A 27,276-nucleotide genomic window follows, 5' to 3' on the forward strand; every position below is an offset into this window, starting at 1 on the left:
AGAATGGCAAAGCACAGAAATACAGAGACTCAAATAAGATCTTATATGATTATTTCTTTTTTGCCTTGAGCTATAAGGCAACAATTGCCTACTTTCCAGGGGATTTAATTTGCTTAGCACAGCCTGCGAGGATATTTAAGCAGCAGTTAATAAAGGGTGAATTACAAAATAAGTAAGTAACAAAAATGTCCTGTTTATGTGCATTTTGATCTGTATCGTGAAGACAAAATGATTGTGATTTGCTATGTATCTGGTCTTTCCAACTCATACTCAAACGATGTGTCATGGTGTTTTAAGCTTCAGTTGCCACTGCTCCTTAACAAGTGAGTCCATCGCTTAAAACTAGACACAACTTTGAAATAAATCCCCAGGCTGTAGCATCCAAACTGACTCTGCACTCTGCTACTGTTTGGAAAGGTAGCTGTAGTTCCACTTCAGTCTGCACTCTCTTCATGATCCCTACCTGTTGATGATGATTTTCCAAGCCTAAGCACAAAGATGAACTGGACCCTTACCAGAGCAAGGAGAAAGAATATTTCTTCTTAGCTTTGCTCTCATCCAACTTTTATTTCTCCTCTCTGTGCTTTGTAAGTGTATTTTTTCTTCTAGTATATGTCCAACACTTGCTACGAATTGCATTATCTTGAACACAATCAAAAGTTTGCTTGCGGGCTGCAATGGAAATTGCCCAAAGCCCTCAAGAGGCCTCTGATTTGCAAAGGTAGAGCAAAAAGCATTTACCTTCTTTTTAACTTGGACACGTGGCCTGGGAATGCAGATGGCTTCAGCATGCGCTGCTTCTCATTGACTGGCTTATACAACTTTCTGCCTTACATTCAGCCCACACTCTATTAGGCAAACACCATTTCAAAAGTAAGGCTTCCTCGCATCAGTATTCCCACGTTATAAGTGTCACAATTTCCTAACTGAGGTGAGTGGCAGCTTATGCCCCAAAATCCACACATCCATTTTTTAAAATGAACAGCAGGATCTGACACTTAAAAATCCCATTTTTACTCTCAAAATCTAATAATAACTGTCAAACTTATTAACTATTGTATGGCTAATCAACACACAAAAGAAATTAGACCTAATTATATTATGGCATTGTATGGTTTGTGTGGTACCTCAGCTTGATCTCACAACCTGGTATCATACTTCCATCTTTTGAGTTTGACCTCTCCACTTTCTAGGTAACAAAGGTTATATACATTTATGAAAGGAATGACATGATGCACCTACAACTGCTTAAAAGATTACATGATAGAGGAATGTATTGTTGTTACTGGAGAACAGTCACTGCTTTAGGGCATGAAGTTCTGAAATCCAGGCAAGGCTTACAAAAATTCTGTTCAGTATGTGAGGCTGGTAAGCCAGGCAGATAAAGGCCCAATATTCATGAATCAAACACTCAGTGCTCCCGCCTTTCATGGTAGTCCAAAGGAAATCAAGTCCTAAATACCTCTGAAAAATCAAGCCTTTTTTGGTTCGTTTGAAAACAGATTCCCAAGTCTCAAAATAATTGCCCCTTTTTTTGTGAAATAAAGTGAAATACTCATTCATACGCTTCTTCCAGAGACTACAGTGGCACATCCTGGTAGCAACCTCCGGCAGCTGTTGTTATCAGCATTCGCAGTAGCTTCATGGATGCCCACTGGCCTGAAAGTCACCGCGAAAATCACCAGCGTTTTCAATGTTGATATTAAGACCGCATCATTATGAGTTAATACATCAGTGACGATGATATTCATTTCCTTGCCATGCTGGGAAATCAATCCAGTTCTGCCAAAACTCTTCTATTCGCACACGCAACATGTGAGCAGCACTAGACAGGCTCTACCATTACTTTAAGAAAACTACAGACAAGCAGTTAAACACAAAAGATCGCTTTATTTCTCAAAGCACACCCCTCTCATTCTTGAAAAGGTGCATTTCTAATTGTCACTATTTTAAATATATTCTCTATTTTCCTGTGAAGTTAAATACTTTAAAGAAAAATCCCCAAAGAAATAAATACAAAGCACAACAGTTTCACTTTATGATTTGCTTTGAGCATTGCCTGGTCCTGCATCCACTCTGGTGAGTTTTGCTGCCCTTTGAAGCTCTTAAAAAAGAAATCCAGAGCCAGCCTTCCTAGCTCTCCAGAACCCTCTGCTTATCAGCTGTTCATACAAACTGTCAATACAATGCTAGAGCATGCACAGAATAGCTTATAGCAGTTTAATAATTCTGTAGCTTTCATTACGAATACACACGTTGTTACTAAGGATAGAATCATGATGCTTCTTTTTCTAGATGCTCATAGAAAATTCCACGTTACAAAATGCTTGCTTGATGATGTGCACGTCTGCTGGTGAAAAGGAAATCAGCACTAACAAGGTTTGCCGGGTTGTTCAATAGATAACTTACAAAACTAGACAATTTCCAAAGTTATTGATTGGAGCACTGCAGCACAATCTGCAACCATCATTTTACCTGAAACCTAATTAGCCCAAATGGTTGGCAATGCGTATCCGTTGCGGTATAAAATGTCACCAAGGTCATCAGAACATGCCACGTGGGGTTTTATTCTCATATGAGGAGCACAGTTCAATGCAATAGCACAGCTCCTGCTAACAGCCAGAAATGGAGGTCTGACGACGCAATTTTTATGACGGTTGTCACAGTAAAAGAGAAGTGAAAGTAGTCCAGTGCAGGCAATATCATGTTCCTTCAAAGAGCTGAGACCAGAAAGTTGAAGCACTTCCCGTATCAGAAGTCGTGCTCCTGAAAAGTTTTTCTTGAAAGAGGTATCAGTATGAGCCTGAATGGGTGCGGCTGTGAATTCATCCCAGTTACGTCTCTCACTCGAGACAGTATTCCTGAAAATGTAATCAGGGTCTGGCAGGCTGATTTCGCTACATATACATGCACTTAAAGAACATTCAATGACTATGATAAAGTCTGAAAACTTTAGCTGAAACTCGTACCTGTTCACAACAAGGTCTGAGGTAGTTTAGAACCACTCTACCTTTAGGAAATATGAGAAAGAAGGAAAGGGCTTTAATGCACAAAACTTTCAAGATCCAGTGATAATTACTACAGAGAAGGGGAGCGTTACCACATAGTTTTAAACTGCTGTCTGTCAAGAAAGAGAGCACTGACAGAAATGAGTGAAAAAGTTCATTAAAAGCTGAACTTCTATTTACCCTGGCTCCTTGTATTTAATTTATGATCTTTGAAGGAACAACATTAACATTTGCTGCAGAAAGGAAACCAATGATAATGAAATTGAGAAAAGCAGAAAGGAAAGAAAATTTTACAAGATACTGGACATGGGCACTGATTCTCAAAACGAGTCCGTGTGCTCAGTGTGATGTTTGAATCTCCAAGACAGCTGAAATATCTTCACACAGGAACACTGAAGGTATGAATTCTTTCGAGGTTCACTTTTGATGATGCAGTTTATTTAGAAAACAACACTTATGTACAACTAACACATTGAGCAATGATGCTAGAACAAATTGAGCGTATATCTGCTGCATCATGGTGAGAGAGAAATACTTAAATTTATATTTAAACTTAACTTAGGTAAGCCTGCACAAAGCCTGACCTACTACTTAAGTCAACAGAAAACCTCTTATTGATTTTTCTCTTAAGGGTAACAAATAGACTGCAAACAGATTATGGAAGTACAAGCACCAAAAGGGCTAGTATTTCCATATCCAGACAGCCAAATTTAAATTTTGCTCACTAGCACTTGACAGCCTAGTGGTAGCTGCCTTTAAAGTCTGATGTGAATGAACGGGGACAAGGATATTTTATTCAGCATATGACGACGAGGTAAAAATAAATAGATTTTAAAAAATCCTTAATATATCACAATTTGGAGGAAAGTTGCAGGGAACACCACAGCAACAGTGATATGATGCTAGGTAGGGAGGAAAAGAAAAGGAGTAACAAGCGGATTGGGGGAAGCATGTAGGAAAAAGTAAGAGCTGTGAGGACCGGAGACAAACAGAACTAGCTCAGACCACAAGAATCATATCTTCGTGTTGCTCTTCCCATAAAAACTACTAAAGCCTTGCTCCCTACGTTCTCCTCCTCTTTTTTTTTTAGCATTCACATTCAGATGAGTGATTCCTTAACAAAATTCCCTAAATTAAAAAAAAGGCCATGTAGAAACACATCTTTGCAAATAGTCACTTCAACGTAGGTAACACATTAATTTTCTTAGCTATATACGCACAGATGCACACATGTACGCCCATACAAGTCTTTCCCCCAAACTGCTCCTTGCAACTCCAGCTCTTGCTGTAAGTGATGTTTCTAATCTAATCATCTAAGTCCCATGAACTTTGTATTATTGCATAAAAACATTCACTCAAAGTATTTACCTCTCAAAATGACTAAGTGACATAATTCCTGAAATAGATCCAAATCATGCAACACTGATGCCCTTGTTATTAAAAATGGCATAAACAAACTTACAGAATGACCCCAACGGGATCCTGGCCTGCAGAAAGCGGAAGAAACTTGCCCCTGTTCTCCAGCAATGAACCGGCCGTGATTGTTTCAAAAGCTATTTCTCAGCATGACAAATCTCTATGAGAAATTCCTGTGAAGAATTCTACTATCTTTTAGCAGCTGAAAATAACTAAAAACCCCAACAGACGGCTATAGAAGATGCCAAAAAACCAATTCTGTGGCCTGACCATGCTTCAAAAGCACAATCTAAAGTTTTTACGTAAAGACAAAAACTTCCTAACATCTATTGTTAAACACCTTTATTGGATTCTAGGTATTAACCATAAACCACCTACCAACTATAGCTCAGGACTAGAGAGACGACAGATAGGTGACGTAGACCAAAAATGATATGAAGGAGATGAGTGATTTCTGGTAGGTGTGCAAGTTCCCTGCTTCCTCTACAGAAAGAAGCTGCGATGACTACTATTCACTCGGGTTACATGGCACATAGTTTTAGACGCACAAACCCTCATCTGAACGGTAATACTGCCCAACTTACTTGATATTTCAGGAGCCACCTGGTACTTTTTGGACACATAGCATTGGCTGTAAAAGACCATACAGGTCAGTTTTGTAAATTCCTCACACTACTTAATATAGACTGAGGCTGTTGATGTATATCTGCCAGTTTTCAGGAGTCGCTGGATAATTCTGAAAATCGTGAGAAACTAGGTTACCTTCTTTTAACCGAGGGATGAGTTATACACAAAGAGAATAGATGCGCCAAGATGATAAACACGAAACAGATGAGGAAATGTTCTAATGAGGAAAAGTACTTACATTGCACCAACAGTGCAGCTCTCCTCCTCTACGATAGCCCAGGGCCTAAAGTAGCAGGAGGCACTGGAGAGGCGTGCTCACGCCTGTGCAGGGCGAGGTCACCACTCATTCAGATTTTTAGCCAAAGTAATCTGAACTTCAATTCCCATAGCGTTTATGTAATGAATCAATTATAATTTTTTTCAGAACACTGAGCTGTATTATTCTATTAGGCTGGAAGGAACGGGCAAAGAAGTAATTCTCTGATGTCTGGTTGGGTGATAATGTCTAATGCCAAGGGTGTGCGGAGCTGATTCTTCACTTCCTTCCACCGTTTGTATATACCACAGTAATTAAAACACATACAGTATTATAAAACTGGTATGTAGTTGTACTGGCAGCCAGTCTATTGGTAAATGACAGATACCTGCAGTTTCCTCGTATTATACTACAGGGCTTTCTTTCTCTAAGAAAAGTTGCAGGGTGACTTTAAAACTATTTTTCTACTAAGCATTTTCAAAATCAGTCACAGACCCAGATTCCATCATGGAGTATGGTTGGGACTTCGACATCACCTCAGCCAAAGCTTTGCAGTGAAAGCTTTTGAAGGGCCAAGGAAAAGTCTGCAGGCTTTTTTTCAGCAGTTAACAAAAGCCCTATGAAGGCTCACTCTGTAAACACTGCAAGCCATAGCATACAAGGTACCTATGAGGAATATAGGTGTGTTCTTTGGACTGCACCCGTCTCTGAGATGAGCATTTAACTTTCTCTATTTTATAAACCTCACTACAGCCAATCTGCCAATATTTAACAACTGGGCAAAATCCAGCTTTGACCTGCTCACCCATACCTTGTTTAGACATTTGCACTTTTTAAGCAACCATAAAATAGAGTCAGCATCCTGCCATACGACAACGGTAGCATCTCACACCTGCCTGCACAGATTTTTTTTTTTTTTTTTAGTTTTGAAGCTTTAAAACCTCTTCTAAATTCAAGCTAAATAATTAGCTACTAGCTCAATTTAACATATATATATATATATATGAATATTTAGGTACTCCTAAAACTTGACCCAGGACTTTCATTTCTGAATCCTGACCAAAGCCTTGTGGAGCTTCTATATACATCTGAGTTAACTAGTACAACTGACAACAACAACAATCAGTTCAGAGAGGACTAAGGGTTCTAACCTAAATACACCATTAACTGAGAGATGGGGATGGGAACCAGGCTTCAAGCATCCTCTGGGATCTACAAATTACTATTTCTGAAGCATGGTTTAGTCCTCTGGCAACTGATACCATGACATATAAGCCTCAACGTTTACTCTTAAATACATTAACTCTTACTGGCTCTGGTTATTTGCTGACTACTCCAGCCACAACAACAAAATTACCAATGTGTTCACCTGTCAAAATATAAGCCAATTAATACTTTCATAGAGAAATGCAATGTATAGCATGTCTACTTTCAGTGAAATCACATCTAAGTTCTAATTCCTTACTGAGTGTCTCTGAGTGGGCATCACTGTATAACCAGAACTACTGACACACAACAATCAGACAAGAATGGCATTAACTTTGTCTTCTAATTTTCTCATGGATGCTAGATGTACAAAACATTGTTGAATAATGAGTAGATGCTTGCGTGCATTTGGCTGGAAAACTTAATTTACTTAGAGTGGAACAATTATACACATCTTTTGCTTTCTTTCATGGAAAGCAACTCTCATCAAGTCAGACACTAAACTGAAAATTCTCTAATTTAATGTTATCATTAGTAAAGATAGAGAAATTAATTCAAATTTTTCAGCAATGCTGAGAAGCACTGAGCTCTTTCATGAGTTGTCATAACAAACAAGAAAAATTGATTTTCATGGGGAAAAATAAAGAAATGAAGCTCTAAAGGAAGGAAACTGCAATGAAGAACAGTTCCTTCTCTTAACAAAATTGGTTATTCCTCCTCTGTATTGTCTTTTACATTAGACTTGGATTAACTTCTCTCATTGTAATTCCATTTAACATGCCATCTGAACTTGTTTTAGAGCTGATTGGCAATGGCTTGAAAACAGAGCTGCACAATTTTTGCTCACTTCAGAAATTAATCTTCCTGGATAAATCAGTTTTAAGGAGTTGATATTTGGCTGTATTTCTGTGAATAAAAATCTTTTAAATGCACTTGGAATAAGTTAATTAAATAAAGAGACTTTAGAAAGAGCTTTGTTGAGCTCCATATGAGTTGAGCCGAAGTCTGAATTCAACCTATGGAAGAAAAACTGAGAAAATGAGGCCTGGGGAATTTAAAGATACTAAAGTACTAAACAGAAATAATGGCTCAATAGTGACAATAAAGTTAGTTCCATTATGTAGAAATTTTAACAACAGGTCTGTTTTATAGTTTCTGACAAGAAAGCAATGAATACCTGGTCAGTTCTGCTCTACCCCTGTTGCAAATAAAATGTAAGTGGTAACACAGTTCTGAATAATTATAATATTTCATCACTCTGACAAACCCTGACATTAAGCCATAACAGCACAACTTACTTCCACTGAAAGGAAAGAAAAAAAGAAAAAAAAGAAAAAAGAAAAAAAATATGTCAGAAGAATATACAAGAACTACATCTGAAATTGGGAGTCAATAAATACAGACAATAATTAGAAAGAATGAGAACATCCACACCAAACCACAAATCAGTTCTGTGTGGTATCTTCCTTTGTCACTAGTAATATGTTGCTGACACGATGTTTAAGAGAGAGACCTATACTCAGCAATACAGATATTAGGGGTGTTTGCTGGCGGGTAGTGTTAGAAGACCAAGCAGAGTTCAGGTCCCTTAAACATTTCGACATTATTTCTTTGAATAAAAAGGTAAAGGATTCCCGCTAGAAAACGTGAAGTTGTGGCAGGGCTTGTCTTAAAAGCCTGGGAGCTCTGTGATCACATTGGACTCACCTCAGAGGCAGGTTCTAAGAGTAACTCTAACAGAAGAAAATAAAGACTGTGAGAAAGGCCATGTGTGACTGAGAATGAGTCTAATACTAAAAATTTCTATTCACCTGTATGAAGGGACAATGCAAAGTTGGTTTTTGTTTTGATTGATTTTTGGGGGTGGGGAACTGGAGGGTCTATAGGACCTGATAGTTCTTGCTTTGGGAATCTCTCAGATCTGTTCATTCAGATTCTTGGCAGAGAGTGAATATCATGGGAAATAAATAGACATTTCTGTTCAACAGTGAGTCATAGGACAAGATCAAAAAGACTTGCACTAGGTTATAGTCTACAAGACTTATTTGTATCACAAAAATTAATCGTGCACATCAAAGATTACAAACTGAAAATCCTGTTCTTTCTCTGAGAGCCTAGACTCAGAAAGCTGGCACAAACTTTTCAAATTTTTTTTTTTAAACATTCTCTACAATGGTGACCACTAAAGACTAACAGCTAGGAAGTTATGCCCTTTGCTTATCCACAGCTTGAGAAAAGCAAACTTGTTTGATCAAACTGCAAAGAAATACCACCACTGACACGGAAGGACTTATCTACCAAAGACAAGACATGCTCCATGCATCTCAGTAGTTCCAGCATGGATTACAACCAGAATAGAAAAGTTTTCTGGTTTTACTTCTCAAAGGCAAAAAAGAAAAAAATCCAACTTTTTGGACCTATACTTAAGCAAGAGAGTTGTGTCCCCAGTAGCTGGTCTCAATACTTTCATGCTCCAAAGGCTGTTAAGCCATAAGGTAATCAGGACGCCAGACTAGGTGCTGGCCGGCACGAGCAGTATCCTGCCTCAGAACTCTAGACTGTCTGAGGCAGCTGTGGCACATGCTAGAAGCTATATATAATGCAATGGGCATGCATCTTCACCGACAGACATTCACAAGACAAAAGACAGCAGTGGGAAGGGAGGGGGCTGTATGCAAATGTCAGAACTGAACCGCAATTTGGCAATGAAAAATACTGTAATATTATTGATAAAGCCTAATCAATTTTATTTGAAACAAGAAGAAGGAAGCTTTTCTCCTTCGAAGTTTCTACTGATTCATTGCTAGCACTTGTTATATTTCTTCCTGGTTTTAGCACAAGCAGTATCCAACAAGGAAATTCTTTCACATTAAGTCGTGTGATAAATTAACACACTATTTGCTATGTTGATATAACTCATTTTATCACTATGGTTATGCAAAGGAAAACTGTATTTATCCTACACTAGCTTTGTTTTCTTCTGACAAGGCTATTCGTCACCACAGGAAATTCCAAGTTCATAAAACTGGATAGCTGACATTTCCGATATAATATACTTTGTAAGGAGTAACAACCCTCCTAATCAATTTTGCCAATTACATCAGCATTTGTCTTAATACAAAATCACTTTATCCCATACTGAAAGACCAACATGGAGCTCTTCCTAAAAGTCACGTAGACCTGGAGTAAAACACTGCAGCAGCATCATCAGTGTGGAAACACTTAGAATAAGCAAAGTAGCAGGCAATGTAATCCAGACAGACATAGATGGATAATGAATTCTGTGACTGCAAAGTAAGAGCCAGATCTTTTACAATACAGGGTAAAAGCATCATATTTTATGAAGACTACGAGAAGCTTTTAGCACACACAGCCTTTGAATTTTTAGCTCCAGACTGTAAAACATTTTTTTCTTGGAAAAAAAAAAGTATCTGCAAATTCTTCTTTTTGTATTCTGAACAACTGCTTGTCAGCGACCAGATGCAGTTCCACTTTTCTAAACTAAACATTTTTGATGATCTGTTGCAAGTTTTCTTAGAAATACAGGTAAAATTTAAATAATCATCTTCAGGAGTGAAAAATATGTTTTTCTTCAAGAGGGATGCTTAATTTAGGCATTTCCTTTTTGAGTGTAAGAAGTGACAATTTCGTACTTTGAAAAGTCAACTAAGGTCAAGATTAATTAGTTTGTTGATATAATGAAGGCTTTTCTTGTCATCCCACTGATGAATGAGGGAATTTGCATCTCAGCAGGTAAACATGTTTGATACTTCCTTAATCTACTGCACAGCATTTGCTACAGCCAAAAATAAGAGACGAAGTGGAATACCGAGTCAAAACAATTTAGAAAACAGATTACTAGTTACAAAGGAATATGAATGGAGAATAACTTTTAAAAATAACATGCGTTCTGGACTGATGTGTTCCATAAACATTTTCTTTGCTAATGGAAGCCTTCAGGAAACAAATACTTATTTCATATGCCTTCCATTCTGCTCGAATCATTTTAGATTTCCACTGTAGCTCTGCCTTTTATTTCCTTCTGTTCTCCTTGTCTTGGTTAGATTAGAGAGGTAGGGTGTTAATGGGGTACTTGATGAAGATTGAAGACTTATTTTCTCCCCCCTCGGAGGCCAGCCTGATTTGAACAAATTGAGGAGAGTGAAGGAGTCTCTTCATGTCCTTGGGAAAAGCCTTTTCCATTTCAGCATTTCCAGCTTTCAGACATGGTCCCCTTTGTTCAGAGAGAAAAAGAAAGAAAAGATGCCAGCACGAGAAGGTTCTGAATAATTTCATACAATGTCAGCAGGGCTGCAAAAGCTCCCTTTCAATCTCCTTTACGGTTGGTGAGCATGTGAACGCGAGGTGGATCCAGGAGAGGAATGCAGGGAACTAGTGCTTGCAACTTGAACGGGGCGAGAAACAAGCTGCTGTCCACCAGTCTCCACCTCCGTTGTTGCCACTTCCTTACTACTCTCATCCTTGTGGGTACTGTTTTGTGCTGGGCACTCAAAATGCACACAGTGAAACACCTGGAGAGAACAAAACATGAAGATAAAGCAAAACAATTAAATGCTGGCAAAAGCATGATCAAAGTAAGATGAAGTCTATATGGAAGTATGCAGGCCAGGTCAGTGCCAAAGTACTTGGTCAAATTAGAATGTTTCACCATGAGGTCAAAAACATCTGTCTGTGGGCCATAAACTTTATAAAGTGATACAAGTGGAGCAAGAGAAGGCCTTCAAATTATACCAACCTTTACGTATGGCACTAAAAAGCAGAAGGACGGTTCCAAAGTGGATAGAGGTATTTGTAAATGATTTTTTTCTTTGCCAAGTAGCATAAATACCTACTACATGCTATCGGATGACAACAACAATTATATTCATTGTCTTAAATGTATCTTATGATCTAATTACTTCCTCAAAGACTGAATGTTCACGCACACTAGAAATGAAATTTAAATCATTACCAATATGATTCTATTTCAAGATTGCCCTCTGCTGTAATAGCAATGGTAGCTCTGCAGATGTATCCTGGAGTATGTAGAAAGGCATTCAGAGTGTCCAAGGAGGCTGCTGCTTCAACAGTTGAAATATTCCACTTCAAACAGTGATCATTTTCTGATGTTTCAAACAATACCTGGGACCACTGTACAGGTGACTGTATCTCAGAATAAGAGGACCATCTGTTTAAGCATTTTTTCCCATTTATTTTCTACTTTACTTACTCTTACTTCTACTTGTTCTTGAAGTGGCTGGGAGGAGAAGGGGGAGGAACTCTTTAAAACGGTTACAAAACTTCTTTCCACATTATTTCTCATTGCTACGAATTGCACAGCTTTGCCACATACTACACAAATAAATCTTTTCTTATACTGATTTAAAATTTGCTATTTTCTCATGCATCGCAGTTTTATAGCTAAAGCTTGATGAGTATGAAAAACTGAATTTTAGAATTATTGTTTTAACTTAATTTTATATGCGTTTATGACATCTTATATCGTTCTTCTTGCAAGTAGGTCACGTTTTTAAAACTCTTCTCACAAACAAAGGTAATCTTTTATAATCTTAACTGCCCTTTCCCAGACCCTTTCAAGTTAATGTGGGCAAAACCAAATACCATAAACAAGACATGGGTATACTACATATTCATACAAAACTACAGAATATTGTATTTTCTATCCTTTCTTAAACACAACCGAAAGTCCTATTACTCTTTTTGTCCATCCCTGCTCAAGTGCACATGGAGCAGACGTCTGCAATGACATGTCTGCAATAGCCCCTGGGTCTTTTCTGAGGAGGTAGCTAGCTAATTCAAATTCTGACAGCATACACTGAAAGAATAAAAAAAATATTCACAGTCACTGGTTTTTTTTATCCCCGTTATATTTTCTTGTGCCTCTCAGTGTAAGAATTCTCACAGGTTTTTATACAGATACATAGCGATGCATGTTTGTATTTCTATATATACACACATGCTCCCATAAAGATGTATCGCTATACCTTTATATATACACGTATGAACAGATTCCCAATCTACACCCGTACCCACACATACACACGTGTGTACAAAATGGTTTTTCTCTGCATTTCCTCTGCGAGGTTTTTTTCTAAAGCCGAACTAATTTCTACAGTAGCAAGAATTCTCTCCATCTGTTACAGCTCTTGAGAAGCCAATTTTTGCATTCAGCAACACTTCTTGAGAAGCCCCTTTTATACTCATCCCACTTCCATGTTTTTAAAGTAACAGCTATTGTCATTTTTCCAGCTGCGCTTATCAGCATCAGGATTTGCAGAAAGGAACGTTATCTCATCAGTGCACCTCTGTAAGGTGCTGCTTTCCTTGAAAGGCAGCACAGTCTAATGAATGGGATGGAGGTCTCCAAGTCAGAAGATTCCATATTTCTACTGTATCCCACACCAATAGTGTTTCTCACTTAAAACTTCACTTTCATAGTGAGGCATGCTTTTTGAAATATAGTATGGATATCACTGAAGTTTAGCTAATACTAGTCTACAAAGTCTGAGATACCCGATTCTTAAATTGTAACTTTCATTTTTACTGATTCTTTTATACTAAACTCTTAATGTTCAACTCAGCATCTGGCACATTAACAAGCCTGTGAATTTACAACATTATTTTCAGTTTCTCTGCCACTTCAACATATAAAGAATACAGCTTGTGAAAGAAGCAGAGGACAGAGAGGTACAATTGAGCTCACCTGCTTCATCCAATATCGGAATTACGTATTTCAGAACAGTATTACTAAAACAAACAATCCTGCATGTGTTTCTCTCAAAAGGCAGACATGACAGTTCAGCATCATCCTCTGATCAACGGCATATTATACTTCTCATGGATATTTTAAGAAAGGTCTGACATACAAAGCAGGAAGGCTGAGTACATACACACTGGTGCAGTAATTTGTAAGATAAAGCTCTCACATTAGCAACCAGGTGTCCTTTCCAGGTCAGTAATACTGAGAAGGAATAACAAGATAAAACTTACAAAGTATCAGGTGACCTGTCCGACAAATAAATGATGACAAGGACTAAGGAAAAATAATTCTTTTCTTTATAAAAGTAGGATATCTGGAAGCTCAAGAAAACAAAAAGTTACACTTCTATCACATTCTAACATACCAGAAAATATTCAAATGCCAGGTCAAAAAAGTCTGTGAATATCATGTCTTTCAAAACTTGGAAAACATGACAAAGGAAAAGATGAGTTTAAAAGATAAAATAATTCACAAAATGGAGAAATTTGATGGGATTTTTTGCAATTCCAAAAATCAACTCTTCCCTTTGGAAAGTATCTTCAAAGTTCAAAGGTATGTGCTGCCAGAACAAGTAGGGAATATTTTTGTACTTATTACAGTAAAACTCTTTGATGAGAATATGCTGCCATTAGCATCTTTTGTTTAAAATGAGAATGGTTTGACATAAAATATAATCAGCTGTGGGCAAATAATTCTGGAAACTGCTTGTGTTCCTACTGAAGAGACTACCAAGACTGTAGGCTCCAGAACAAACCAAGACTTCGGTTACACTGTTACTATTTAAATTGGAACTATGAAAAATATCTTGCTGTCTTCTTTGGAAAATGAAAATTTATGACAAAATGTTACAGACCATCTGTTTAATATGTATCAAAAAATGTAATTTAGTAATATGTGCATGCTGATAATGTTCCTCCTCTACAAGCTTTAGGAGAAATATTAAAAAAAAAAAAAAAAAAATTAGTGTTGGGTACAGGTTTTAAAAACAAAAGAGGAAAAGACCTAGAACAGCAGCATGTGTTTATAGTTCCACTGAGTGACTACATGAATAGCTGTAACCTCAATTTGCACGTACGGATCTTCACTATAGTTACGCAGTGCTCCATATAAATAACTACACAGGATATTAAATTCCTTGGAAATAGTAACCAATTTGAAATTAGAATTATGTTTAAAAGCCTATTACTCTTCAGGTCTTAAAGCTACCTTTAAGAATTACAAGTTGGAGGTAACGTTTCTTGTAGGCTGATTTGCTAATTTTACGCAACCCACCTCTTTCTTTTTTGATAAAGAGATGAGAACTTACAGAGACCAGCGTGAGAGCAAACGAGACTGTCTATACGGATTAGTAACGGAAAAGGCCTTCTTCATGCATGTACAACAACCCTGGAGGCAGCTTCTGACCCTGTATTTCTAAGAACTCACTGATTAAAGACTGAACTGTACACCGCAAGAGACAGTGCTTAGAAGAAAAAAAAAATTGTATTCCCAGTTCAGTTGATTGGTCAGCTTCTTTCCAACTGTCTGCTGAGCACTATCGTTGACATCTGGTGGTGCCTATGTTTGCAATAACTGCTCTAAAATTGGACATAAACAATGCTATATATTTGGCAATTCTTCCAATGCTTAAGAACCAGCAACCCCATATGCTAAATATGATCAGAAATCCTGACTCCTAGAGCTGACAAACTCTAATTACTACAGATGTAATAGTGCTATCCAAAGTGCATTGTAAAGTGTGAAAGTACAATGTTTTGTGGTGAACTTTAAGTATAACTTGTAGACATGCACGCATACACACAGAAGCAGCAGCTTTTGGTGCCTCTTACAATCTTGTCATATAAAGTCCTAATTTCACAAAGACTTACATATATTCTTAAATGCACAGATTGCAAATTGTTTCACTGAAGTCAACTGTAAAATCTGGACTTCATCTGAGACAATACACAACAATTATGAAAGACAGAAGCACAAGTAAACAAAAAGAGGATGATACTGCACTTGATCGGTTAGGGCAAAATATATTTTTTCTGTATAAAATGAATTGAAAAAAATATCTTGGTTTGGCCACTATTGGTGAACCAATTTACCAGGTATGAAAATTATTTATAAGAGAATCTTATGCAAATAAGATTTTCTTAAAAAGAGTGAGATTTTTCTTATGTTTTATTCATTAAAAAGATAATGTAAAGGTGATAAAACCAAGTAATCGGAGACTATACACCTTTCTCTAGTGTACTAAAATGGTATTTTCATCATTCATCAAAATAAGGATTAATTTAAAACCAATCCCAATAGGCATGTTTGATGGCACTGTGGAAAGGTCAAAACCAGAAACACTTTACTGTACTTTGTCTGTAAAACCCCCAAAATATCCCCCAGACTGGCAACAGCCCTTTAACTCTGTAGGGAAGACGATAACGCAGTTCACAAATACTCAAATAAGAAAAGCATTCATTCTTGTTTTGCTAGATTGCCAGAGTAAAAAATTGAAGCAAGTACATTTTAGAAGGCATTATCAATTTCACTGCAAGATATGAAAAACTCTACTGTTGTATGTTAGTGAAGAATATAGGCTTTCTTAAAAGTTCCTTACCTCATTAGCTGTGTTGTGAGTTCCAACTATTCTGATAAAAGATGCTGGCTGTTTATCAAAAGTGATTGTTTGCCAGGATCTGCAAAAAATCCCAGAAAGACATACAAATATTAAACACGGTCACAACAGCTTACAGTAACATATACAGAGAATCCATTCAAGTGACAGTACACACTATTATCACTTAACAGGGCAAACAGAGAAACACTTTCCATCACCTGAATTTCCAGCACTCCTTGTTCATTTTTATTTTTAAGTGCCTTGACTCTGCTTATGTGTTTTCATACATACCTTATTCTACTATAATTTGCATGTAGGAATAATACTCATCCTATTGCTGAAAGTTAAGGAAATGGTAAAAGAAAAAAAACCCCTGAATCAAAGTCTAAAATCCTTGACTAATATTGACTGTATTAGATAAACAAAAGATCAGATAAATAAAAGTAAATGCATCCATCTGTTAACTACTCATGAGAAATCATCAGAGCTTGTTTAAAGAAAATTACAGCTCTAGGGAAAAAAAACCCACCCAAACCCTCAAATAAACTCCTCCCACTCTAAGTGGAGCAGTGGAGGCAGAGGAGCTAAGCTTCCCTTGTGTGGGCCAAGGTCCTTCCAGTAAATTACGAATGACGTAAAGCATTCTTCGCAGTTCAGGTTGTGAGGATTTCCCCATCCCAACACAGAGGCAGTGGGGAGAACAGACCACCCCCCCAGAGCTGGAGTGTAACTTCTTGGGCCAGACTGAGAACACTAGAGGTAGTCTGGGACCAGAATAATCTTCCTTCCTCATTCATACTCTTCCAATCTGGGTGAGGTACAACACCTCAAGTAGCCTAATACACAGCAGGATAAAGGACACCAATTCCTACCATACCTTTGTGCTTACAGAACACACTGACAGTAAAACAGAAGAAACAAAAGGAGTAATAGGACCTAGAGGTTTCAGTTTGATGCCAGTCTTCCACTACACTAGATTAGTACTTGAACACATTAGAATTTAAATTATTTTATATTCATAAAACATGAAAGTTACATGCAGAATTAAACTTTTTAGCAAAACTAGACTCTACCACAGAAGGCTTCAGTTAAGTATAACTTGATGAACTCACTACAGATGAAAAACATTGGATAGTTTTCCTGAATGTGTTCAGAATACTTTCAGTAGTGTTCGTACAAGAAATAAGGGACCAAAGCAAAACGGGAAAAAAACACCATTCACCACCAGTAGACCACCCCAGAGCCTGACTATTTGTCAGGCACTTGAATTTTCCCTTAGTAGGAAAACCTCTTTGTCACAAACATAGCATTTCTGGGTTTAATTTAGTCGACTATTCTTTTTATCACTGCTGTCAGGTTATATTTGCTTAAAGAAGATTATGAGCCCAATCAAGACCTAATTTCAAGTAGTTTTCTGGTATTACTGCATGAAGTAATGGATGTAATTAGAGTTACTCATCATAATAGAAACGTGCAGTCTGTGTCAGGCCTCAGAGGTACAGCAGTTATCTATCTAACGGCATGGTTTATTTATATCCGTTATGTGGCTATGTCCTCCTTATTTTAAAGCTCAGGCTGTATTTTCAAGCTCTAAATAAAATATAAGACGAGAATGAACTATTTTGTTGACTGTCTCAAGACCTGAAAGATTGCTATGATTTAAACATTTTTTTCCGTAAACAGGAGAACAATTCTTGAGTTTCCTTCTCATATTACTCTAGCACCGCCAGTCAGTTAATCTTCATGGCCAAACGTAACTTGTTACCTTGAAGTATAGAGCCCCAAAGATGACTGGCTGGGATAATCAGACAATTGCACTCGTAACAAAGTATTGCCGTAGTCTGCATTATGCATATGCTTTCAGATTTACACGCACGCACTTTATGCAAGGAGAGTGATGATGTAAAAACCAGATTTCCCTATTTAGTGATTTGGGAAATATTCTAAAGCTATTCTAAATAAAAGAATTTAAAATCCTAAAGAAGCTATTAAGAACAGCCTATGCCTTCCTAGCCTCTAAGGTAGAGTTTGTGTTCTGTGGCAAGAAAATAGGTTAATTAGAGATCATAGAATAAAATATAAATGGGTCTGTATTTATTTATAGTACTTCTGAGCACTGGTCAAATAGACACTGCAAGAGTTCAGTGCAGATTTTCCAAAGGTGGCAGAAATGCCTTGTCTGTCATATGAAGTAACAACAAGGAAGCTGACACATCTATTTGGGAATACAGCTGAAGAGCATGACAGATATTAAGAGAGGTTGAGAAAAAGGCTCCTGAAGATCCTTTTGACAACACACTTCTAAACCAGCTCCTCCAGGAAGCTCCTAAGTTCTTCCACTTTCCACTGCATCACAAGTCCTTACTTTCTGCTACAATGCTGTTATTAGGATTGGTTTATAATTACCCTTTTAATAATATTAAAATGTGATAGAAAATAGTAAAAAAAATTCTTGAGGATATGAGACTTGAAGGGAGATAGGGTTTCCAATAAATTTGGTCCTAAGAATATTGACTGTTTTGGTATGTGTCCATTTTATTCCTTTCCCATTGTAAAAAGAAAGTCAAAATTATAGACAATTTGTAGAAGAGTTATTAAAATTCAAGAATATTGCCACTAGAGTATTAGTACTTGATGGGATAATTAGAAAATTAGGTCTCTCAGTTTATTTCCTTAGCAAAAAGGAAAAAACAAAGTAGAAAAGAATCCAAATAGATTTGGAAAAAGTCACTTTTGAAATAAGCAAGGCAAACCATCTTCACTACAAAGTTGCACTGATTTCGAGTTTAACAGTACATTTGAGAACATCCGATATGTACAAAGCAATACCTCTCCAGTACAGATACTATTATGCAGCAAAAAGATAATTTATGCAGCGTAACTATACCCATATGGGAAGAGAGATTACTGACAGAACATTATCAAAGCTTATCTGCCCTCTTTCTGCATTTTTTGCTGATATAACAAATTCAGTAAGACTCCTATTTATGTATCAAGCCATAACAATTGTTCAGTGGTGTTCCTTGATTAAATTAAAGACATAATAGGTAAGCCTTAAGTTTCTTTTTCATCTTCTTCTTTTACTACTAGTTATCTCTTCTGGTACTATTGTAATAATTTCAGCTTCTCTGTAGAAATTTTATTTTGCAAATTATTTTGTAGTCATGCCATTTGTGTAGTCATGCCATGCATATGTGCTTATTTTATACTTTCCTCACAAGAGCTAGACTTTCTATCCTCAAAATTGCTTTTGATGGTCTTTATAAAAATTTCCTCCAAACTTTATACATAGCTCTGGTATTGATTCCTACGTAAGTCACTCTATTCCAGGAACAGCAACATGAAAACCTATCAAAAGCACCTCATTTTTGGTCTGGGATTAGATACTTCTGTATAATAGATGCCATTTCTTCACCTTTACTCCCCATATGCCAAGCAAACAAATCTTTCAAGCTGGTGGCAATACTTTCACCTTCTTTACCTAGGACACGGTCATAAAGAAGCTATCAGAACTTACTTCTCCCATAAACTGACATCATCCTCTTTGGACTCGCTGTATCTCTGTACTCCTTATTAGTGACTCTATAACAGATTTTTCAGGGTTTAGCTTTTTTAAATGTTCAGGAAGCGTTGATCTTTTTTTCTGCTTTCACACCTGTCTTGCTGGCTGATTCATTTTAGATTTGCTGCTCAATCCGCAGCAGTCCTGGTCATCACTTTCACAACAGAAATAATCATTACCTCAAGCTGATGTTTACATCTCTCAGAGAAGACTCGGGACTAGCAGCCTACTCAGGTTTATACCAGGGTCCTCAAGCTGAAATGCAGCACTACAAGTTTTTTGGATAGCAAAGGTCCCCTGATAACACAGCTCCATTTTCCAAAAGAAATTAGCCTTGTTACAGTCCTACGGTGTTATTTAACACTCTACATCTCACCTCAGCCACCCGACTTCTAACTCTCTCGTTCTGCCCGCCTCCCCTAAGGAGATGCAGTAATTGATGATTAGCATTCCGAAGCCATGCTGGCATCATGTCAGCCTGTCATATTTAATTACATTTTAACTATATTCGTCTTCTATAACAGCCTGAAGATAATTTAGATAATTATCTTTTGCGCTCTCATTCTCTGACTCTGCCTGTCTCACTTAGAGCTCCTTGCAATGAAAATCACTTTCTCTGCTCAAACATATAAACAGACTCTTGGGCCAAGTGCTCTCATCTCTCCAACGGCAACAGCTGTCACTGAAAACTCAATGGCTTTGTGCATCCCACAATCTCTTCACCATGTTCTATTCAGAGGAAGAAGAAAATCATTAGAAACCCCTCCACTTTCATGTTTTTTCTTCCCGTCTTCTTCTTTTCTTTATTAGGCTATTGCAAAAGAATGCAAGAAATACTGATGTCCAGGTAAATTATAACAATAGCTCGCTATTGCTTAAGCTATCTATAGCTCCAAAAGAGCAATTCACCTCTTAAGGAATTTAATGGCTTTTCTCAGCATTTGGAATCCTTGCCTAGTTATTTCTATGAAAAGCTGCTATCTTTCTAAAGATTTATTACATACAATAGGATATAAATAGTGACCCTTCCCTGTTATGTCCTTCTCTTCCAGAAAGAACGAATTAAGAAAGAAGCAGAAGCTTATCCTTTACTGAGGTTTTCTAAGGAGCCACTGGCACTACAGAATACTACCACGCTGTGGGATCACCAGAGCAGCACTGATTATAGCTGAAACCAAGTTCAGGCCAAAGATGTAAGACGAAAGAGAAAGCTGTTACATGTTACTAACATTCATCTAGCTGTAATAACCATATCCTATTCATATCATGGCTTGCTTTAGGCTAAGCGCGTACATTTTGTGTGTGCACACTGTGTCTCCTCACTTTCCAAGGTGACATCCAACCTCCATTTTTTGTTCCTCGCTCCAAGAAGAAAAGCAAAGCAGAGTTGGAAGCAAATGTGGAAATGAACAACACACCCTGAAAAATGTCAATTACCAGCAAGTAACCACCATTTTATTTTCTAATGCTTGTCCACATATGCCTCGTTCTATAGTAAGTGACAAAACACTTCTTAGCTTACTTGGATGTGGACTTTTTCAACTGGGACCACATATTTTTTTAATGAAATACAGCATTCATTATGATGGAATAGTGAGGAAATATTTGTAAAAGCAGATGACAGGAAAAGGAAAGAAGAGTTGTGTTGTCTTTCCATACATCAGACTGATGACTGTACTGATGTAAACAAGACAGTAAGTAACTAGCATGTGATGCTGCCAAATAAAAAATTGCGTGCACGCATAAGCAAGCCAACTGAGACTCAAGAAGTACCATAGTATGTTCTGCATTGTATGTGTTACACCCCTTGCTTTATTATGAATACCATACTAACCTCTACTATGGAGTACCTACAAAATAAACACAGAAGTGTGCACTAAAAATGCTATAACAGTTATTGTTATACAGACATTTTTCTTTATAAAATACGAAAAAGGTCTACAGCTACCTTATATATTGCCTATAAAAAAACATGTTTTCCACCATAACAGCACTAAACAATAAAGTGAAGTAATACTCCCTCTCCTGTTAAAGCTGTAATTTAACACACTAATTCAGAGAGTCAGACCCATAAAGCAGAGAAGTCAAACTGGGTAGCTGGCTCAGCCACCCCCTTTCCATCCAGCCTCCCAAGCCACTGAGGGGGAAGACAAAGCATGAGAGAAAATACTGTGAGGAATAAAAGGTCATCCACATTTTGGTTTTTAAATTAAAGTCAAATTTAGTGCAGTTCTACCCCTGGTCTACCTCAGCTGAAAACTGAGACCTACAACTGAGTTTCCGTCCATTCTGCTGTCACCGTGACAGCACTCTCTCAAAAGGTGGCCTATCAAACATGGTACTTCTAAGGAAGCAAGGAAGGTGCAAGCTAGAAGTAACAGCTTTCTCTCCGCAGCTCTCAGAGACAGAGGCAAAACTCACCTAATAAGGCATCTTGGTTATATTTATGCTATAGTCCATTGATGAGATAGCAAATATACTTTATCCAGTCTAACAAGGAAAAAAACCCAAAAGGGACTTGAAGCGCTAATGGCAGAGGTAATAAAAATGGTTAAGAGAAAGATAATGAGAGTCTAGAATAAATGTGAGAATAATAAATACTAAAAATCACCTGCTGCAGTATTTGTTACATAACAGCTTTATATATTGACAAGTAAATACATGTATTCCCACCTTTTGGGAAAACTCCCCTCAAAAGTTTTTATTCTAAATATACTTCCCATAGGGAACACATAATTCTCAAAGCATCTGAACAAAATTTGTAGTTATTTCTGCCCTATGATTGGTCCCTCCCACCAATCCAAACAAAATATCTGTCCTCTATAAGAACACTTTACTAAACTGCTATAAACGTTTTATTGCATATGATTTATTGTAGAAACCAAATGTGGGCTTGATAAAGCAGACCTATTAGAATAAAAATTCTGACATAAAATAGTTTTAATGATGCTTAGATGAACTTTCTGACATCTTTATAACGCTTCTAATGCAAAAGACTCCTTATAATAACCCCTGCTTTCACAGTTTCAGTGCTGGCATTTTTGCTGTTTTAGAAAAAATATTACATAAAGAAAATGTTAAAATATAGTCAAATTGAGCAATGGTAAAACTGAATGTAGTAATTATTTTCCTAACTAAATGTAGTAACCAATTTTCAAATATATCCACGTGCCAATGTAGGCAACCAATAGCATTTTTGTACTGCATAAGCTGTGTACTCATCTAATTTAGCTTGTCACACATTTTTTCAATTTCAACAGGTTCTCTTTCTGTACTTCCAGAAATATAGTTTGTATTTAAAAATCTTACACAAAATGACATTTTTAGCAATTTGCTGGCAACTGTCTGGTAGAATGCCACGAGCCAAATTTCTATGCCGTAACAAGAACTGTGCATGTAGTATCTACACATACATCCTTGGGGGATGGCAGTGGTGGCGGGCGAAGGCTGTGAACTTGAGTAACTTGACCTATGAGTTCATCTTACATAGTTTTGTGTACACCAGAGTACACATGCAGAAGACAAGCTTGCACAATCCTAGAGGTTGAATTGGTTTTGTTGTGCTTACTCATTACCAATAGTTATTGCTCCTGATGTTCACACAGGTAACAAAGATACAAAAAGCCATCGAATGCATCAATATACCCAGTAATACAAACAGTGGGATGCTTTTAACTTTGAAGACTTCTCCCCCCCCCATAATCCTGCAACAGATTGTAAGCTATTTTTATTATATAACTTTTCATACCAATGGAATAGTTGATTAACAGCAAATACATAAACAGTATTTTTAGAGATATGAGACAGAATCATGCTCCCTATTAATCAGTTCCTTTGTAGCACGTAGACTAACACCGTATTTATTGCACCTCACTCTCACATTCCCTTGGGTGTGATTTCATGGCCCACTCGTAAAAACTTCACATTTACAGCAACCGCCCTTCTATTACTGTCGATAACATCTAATTGACATGTCAAACCTCCAAGGAATGCAGTAAATTGAACCACAGACTCTAAGAAGAATAAAACAGTGAAAAAAGTAAATCAGCATGTGCCTCCTCATAACAGCAATACAAGCATACTGAGGTTTGCTAACGGAGGGGAAGAAAACTGTAACCCTTTCTACTACCACACTGAATTATCTATTAACCTCAAGGTCAGAAAACAAAGCCTTGCGACCTCAGACTGAAACTCGCCTAGAAAAAAACCTGAACTCGCATCCGTAACTGCAGTAATTTTAGACATGAGACTAAAGTGAACTAAGACAAACAAAAATAACAAATACAACTTTTACTTTTGCTTCTGTTACCATGTTATAGAACAGAAAAAAACGTAGCTCCCCTCCCAATAGTTTCTGATAAACTAAATTTTAGTATTTAATTTGTAACTGTACCATAAAATTTTATAGACAAAGAGCTGGGTAAAATTCACAAAAATAATTTTAAAAACAGAGGAAACTTGACTCATGATGAAAGAGCATGAAATAAAGTCAGGCAAAACTTGTTTAAGTAGCAACCAAGGTAACAGGAAAAAGGCAGAATGACTTTATAAATATGTAGTTGAAGTGTATGAAATCCATTAAAAAAGAAAAATTGGTTTACAGGGATACAAGAAAAGTAATGGAATGAAATTAGGTAATATGTTCAGTACTGGTATAAAGAAAAAAATTCTTACTGTGGGAACTCAGTGTGATAGAAAAGCAAAGAGCAGAATGGAAGCACCATCCCTTCAGGTATATGAAACAAACTGACGGAGCATTATTTTTAAAAAATACACCACATACCACATAGTGAAGAAATCCCCAAAGGATGAACCTAAAGATATAATAATTCTTCCATTTTGTGATTCATGGACATAATCTGTCCTGGTAAAAACATTACTGTGAATAAATCAGTGGCTTAATACAGCATATATCTCAACGTTGGATATTTGTAACACTAAAGACCATACCTGTTTTGGCCAGCATAAGCAAATGTGTACTTTTTAGAGTTTTAATGAAATTAGATCCTGAATATCAACAATCTAATTAGGGCAAATCTCTAGATTTGATGCGTTAACATCTGACTGGCCTCCTGACTATACAAGGAGATGTCAACAGTTGCTATATTTAATGGCTTTGCCTGTAAGAAAGGGCTACAGGCGAAATAGTTACTTACCAACTAGTTCATGAACATTTGGGCATCTCCTATTCATTGGGTTATTAGATGATCTTATGCAACAATGAAGTTCAAAGTAAACAAACATAACCGCAAAACAACAGTTCAAGTATTAGGCATTCCTTTCCTATCTCAGGCCGATAAATGGGCCAGTTTCATAGAAGTCATCTATAACTTGGATAACCTTTTTGTAGTAATATTTATTTATAAAGGTGCTGAGAGTGTGCATGTGTGTGGGTGCCTGCATGCATGTGGGTATGTGCATGCATGCGCAGACATTTTCAAAAGAGAGAATATTACAACTCAGTGAAGGCAATCCAATGTACTGCCATAGGATCCTTCCATAACATAAAAGCAGAAATCTGCATGGTTGAGTACTTACCCAGAAGCTGCAAATTTGTTCCTGTGTTGATTGGAAAAAAAACCTTTGCTTAAGAGGATGCAAGAGAGGAGTAGTAGTCTCCTCCTAGTAAGAAAATTAGAATTCCTGTTACATTGAGCAGAGCTGGCAACAGTTGGCAAAGACCTCTTAAGACGACAGGCTTTTCCAGAATTGCTTAATGTTGTAGGTCAAACTGGGACCCAAATGCTTGGGGTGGGGGGTGGGGGAGTATTTAAATATTCATAGCCTGTATGAGCAATCAATCACAGAAGGAGGACGATAGAATTTACAAATACCTGAGAGGGGCAAGATACACTGAGGAAAAGCTGAGCAACAGAATAAAGTCAAAAGAGGAATAAACCTACTAAGAGCAAGTTTTCTTACACTATCAAAGAGCTTCTCCATGGCAAATAACAGAATGTCGAACAGGTCATACATTTAAGTGAGGCTGACCACTGAAAACAATGGTGTTTGTTGTAAGACAGAGCAACAGCCAAGATTCTGACTACAATTTATTTTATAAGACAAAATTAACGTTTACTCATAAAGCAAAATTTAATTCTGGCAAGGCATTATCTGTAAGGTTTAAAAGACACCGTGATCATTTCCCATCATCTTCACTTTTAGCCTGCATCTCCAAAGTAGGGTTATGCACTAATAAAATATGCAATGTGTAACTCACCATCTTACTGATCTTCTTTAATATTAAAAAGTGAACATAGCACAATCAAGCAAAATACAGCAATGCAGTCATGCTGTAACTCTCAAGGAATACATGCATTTCTTGTACCTCTACACTATAAGGAACACTTAACAGACCCAGTATGTTGCTGCAGAAACGGGCTGCTCAGGTATCCATCTCAGTGTCTCAAAATCTTACACTCTTCAACCTCAGCAAGCATTTCCTTATAATTAATTATCTTCTTTTCAGAATTTTTTTTAGCACCCTTAAACATTTCAAAAGGCATAAAGGTTTCACCTTTCACTAAAAACCACACTGTTTATATCATCTGATTTCCTTTTTAGCCTGGCAGAGATGACAGATTAAGTCAAGAAGAAAGGGTACAAAGAGGAGAGGACAAAGTTTTATGATTAATCTCAGGAATAAGAATATGTAGATCAGGTCTTGGAGCTTCAGTATCCAGGAGTGTCCCCTACCTACAATATACACACCATATTTATCAACTTAATATTGGTTCTACAAAACCTAATTCATTAACATTGGTGAAGTATTTTTAGCTGTTTTGGTGGCACATGTTGAAAACAGGCATGGTACCGTGTTCGAGTAAATGCAGAAGACAATCAAGTGACGTTGAGAATAAGGATGTTTTAAAATGGAACATAGGGAATGTGTTCTCAGAACCAAGAAGTCTATATACTTCTATAATCTGGTCCCTGGACTCAGGGAAACACAACACAACTCTATTTTGAATTTCAGTGTTTGTATAAATCTGTCCTAACAACAAGCAGTAAAGACAATATTAGAATAAGTAATATTATCTCAGATTCTGGTGTGTTCTTCCCTCCCATCCCCCAACAAATATTCTGCCCACTAAGCAATGCTGTGTCTCTGGCATATTAAAAAAAAAAAAAAAAGAAAATGGACTGAGAAAGTCAATGGATATTGAAGTGTATCTGAATCCACCCAATGCACATGTGAAATAAGCAACAAAGCCTATGGAATGGTTGATGTCTCAGAATAACAGATTTACTATAAAACATCAAAGTGCATGTAAAGTAGTTGGTGAAATAGTTTAAAGTAAATTCATATTGTCTTTAAGAAAAAGAAGTAAAACTACAACAAAAAGTCCTATTGAAAAGCTCTAGAAACTGGGTGCTCAAACTCTCAAACAAATACGTGTGCAAGAAAGTCTTCACTGCTCAGTGGACACTGAGTGAGAAAAGTTGCTGTGTCAGAAGGGAGGGTAACGCTGAGCAGTATGCATGGAAATAACACAAAGGACAAGTCTGATTATCCAACCCATGACTTTACATTGACAACTTCTAAACTAAATGTGGTCAATTAATGCAAATTTGACAAATCAACTGTAACTGTATGTTGGATTAATATGTTTTTAAAAGTCACAGGCATCAAAACAGGAGGCAAGAAATCTACAGGCAGGCCATGTCTCAGACATATTGTCCTGGTTTCAGCAGGGATAGAGTTAATTTCCTTCCTAGCAGCTGGTACAGTGCTGTGTTTTGGATTTAGGATGAGAACAAAGTTGATAACGCACCCATGTTTTAGTTGTTGCTAGGTAATGCTTACACTAGCCAAGGACTTTT

General features: G+C 37.1%; 1 protein-coding gene across 1 annotated transcript in view; it reads right to left on the bottom strand.

Moving 5' to 3' along the window:
- Positions 1-9,238: 9,238 nt before the first annotated feature.
- BTBD9 (BTB (POZ) domain containing 9) overlaps positions 9,239-27,276 on the bottom strand; it is a 131,598-nt gene continuing 113,560 nt past the window's right edge. The window contains exons 10-11 of the mRNA XM_009331076.1: positions 15,891-15,969; positions 9,239-11,045 (exon numbers count right to left, since the gene is read on the bottom strand). Of these exons, the coding sequence (XP_009329351.1) occupies positions 10,851-11,045; positions 15,891-15,969 (274 nt within the window). The 3' untranslated portion in view covers positions 9,239-10,850. The remainder of the gene's footprint in view (positions 11,046-15,890; positions 15,970-27,276) is intronic.

This window comes from Pygoscelis adeliae, unplaced genomic scaffold (assembly GCF_000699105.1).
Source record: "Pygoscelis adeliae isolate BGI_AS28 unplaced genomic scaffold, ASM69910v1 Scaffold218, whole genome shotgun sequence".
Lineage (NCBI taxonomy): Eukaryota > Metazoa > Chordata > Aves > Sphenisciformes > Spheniscidae > Pygoscelis > Pygoscelis adeliae.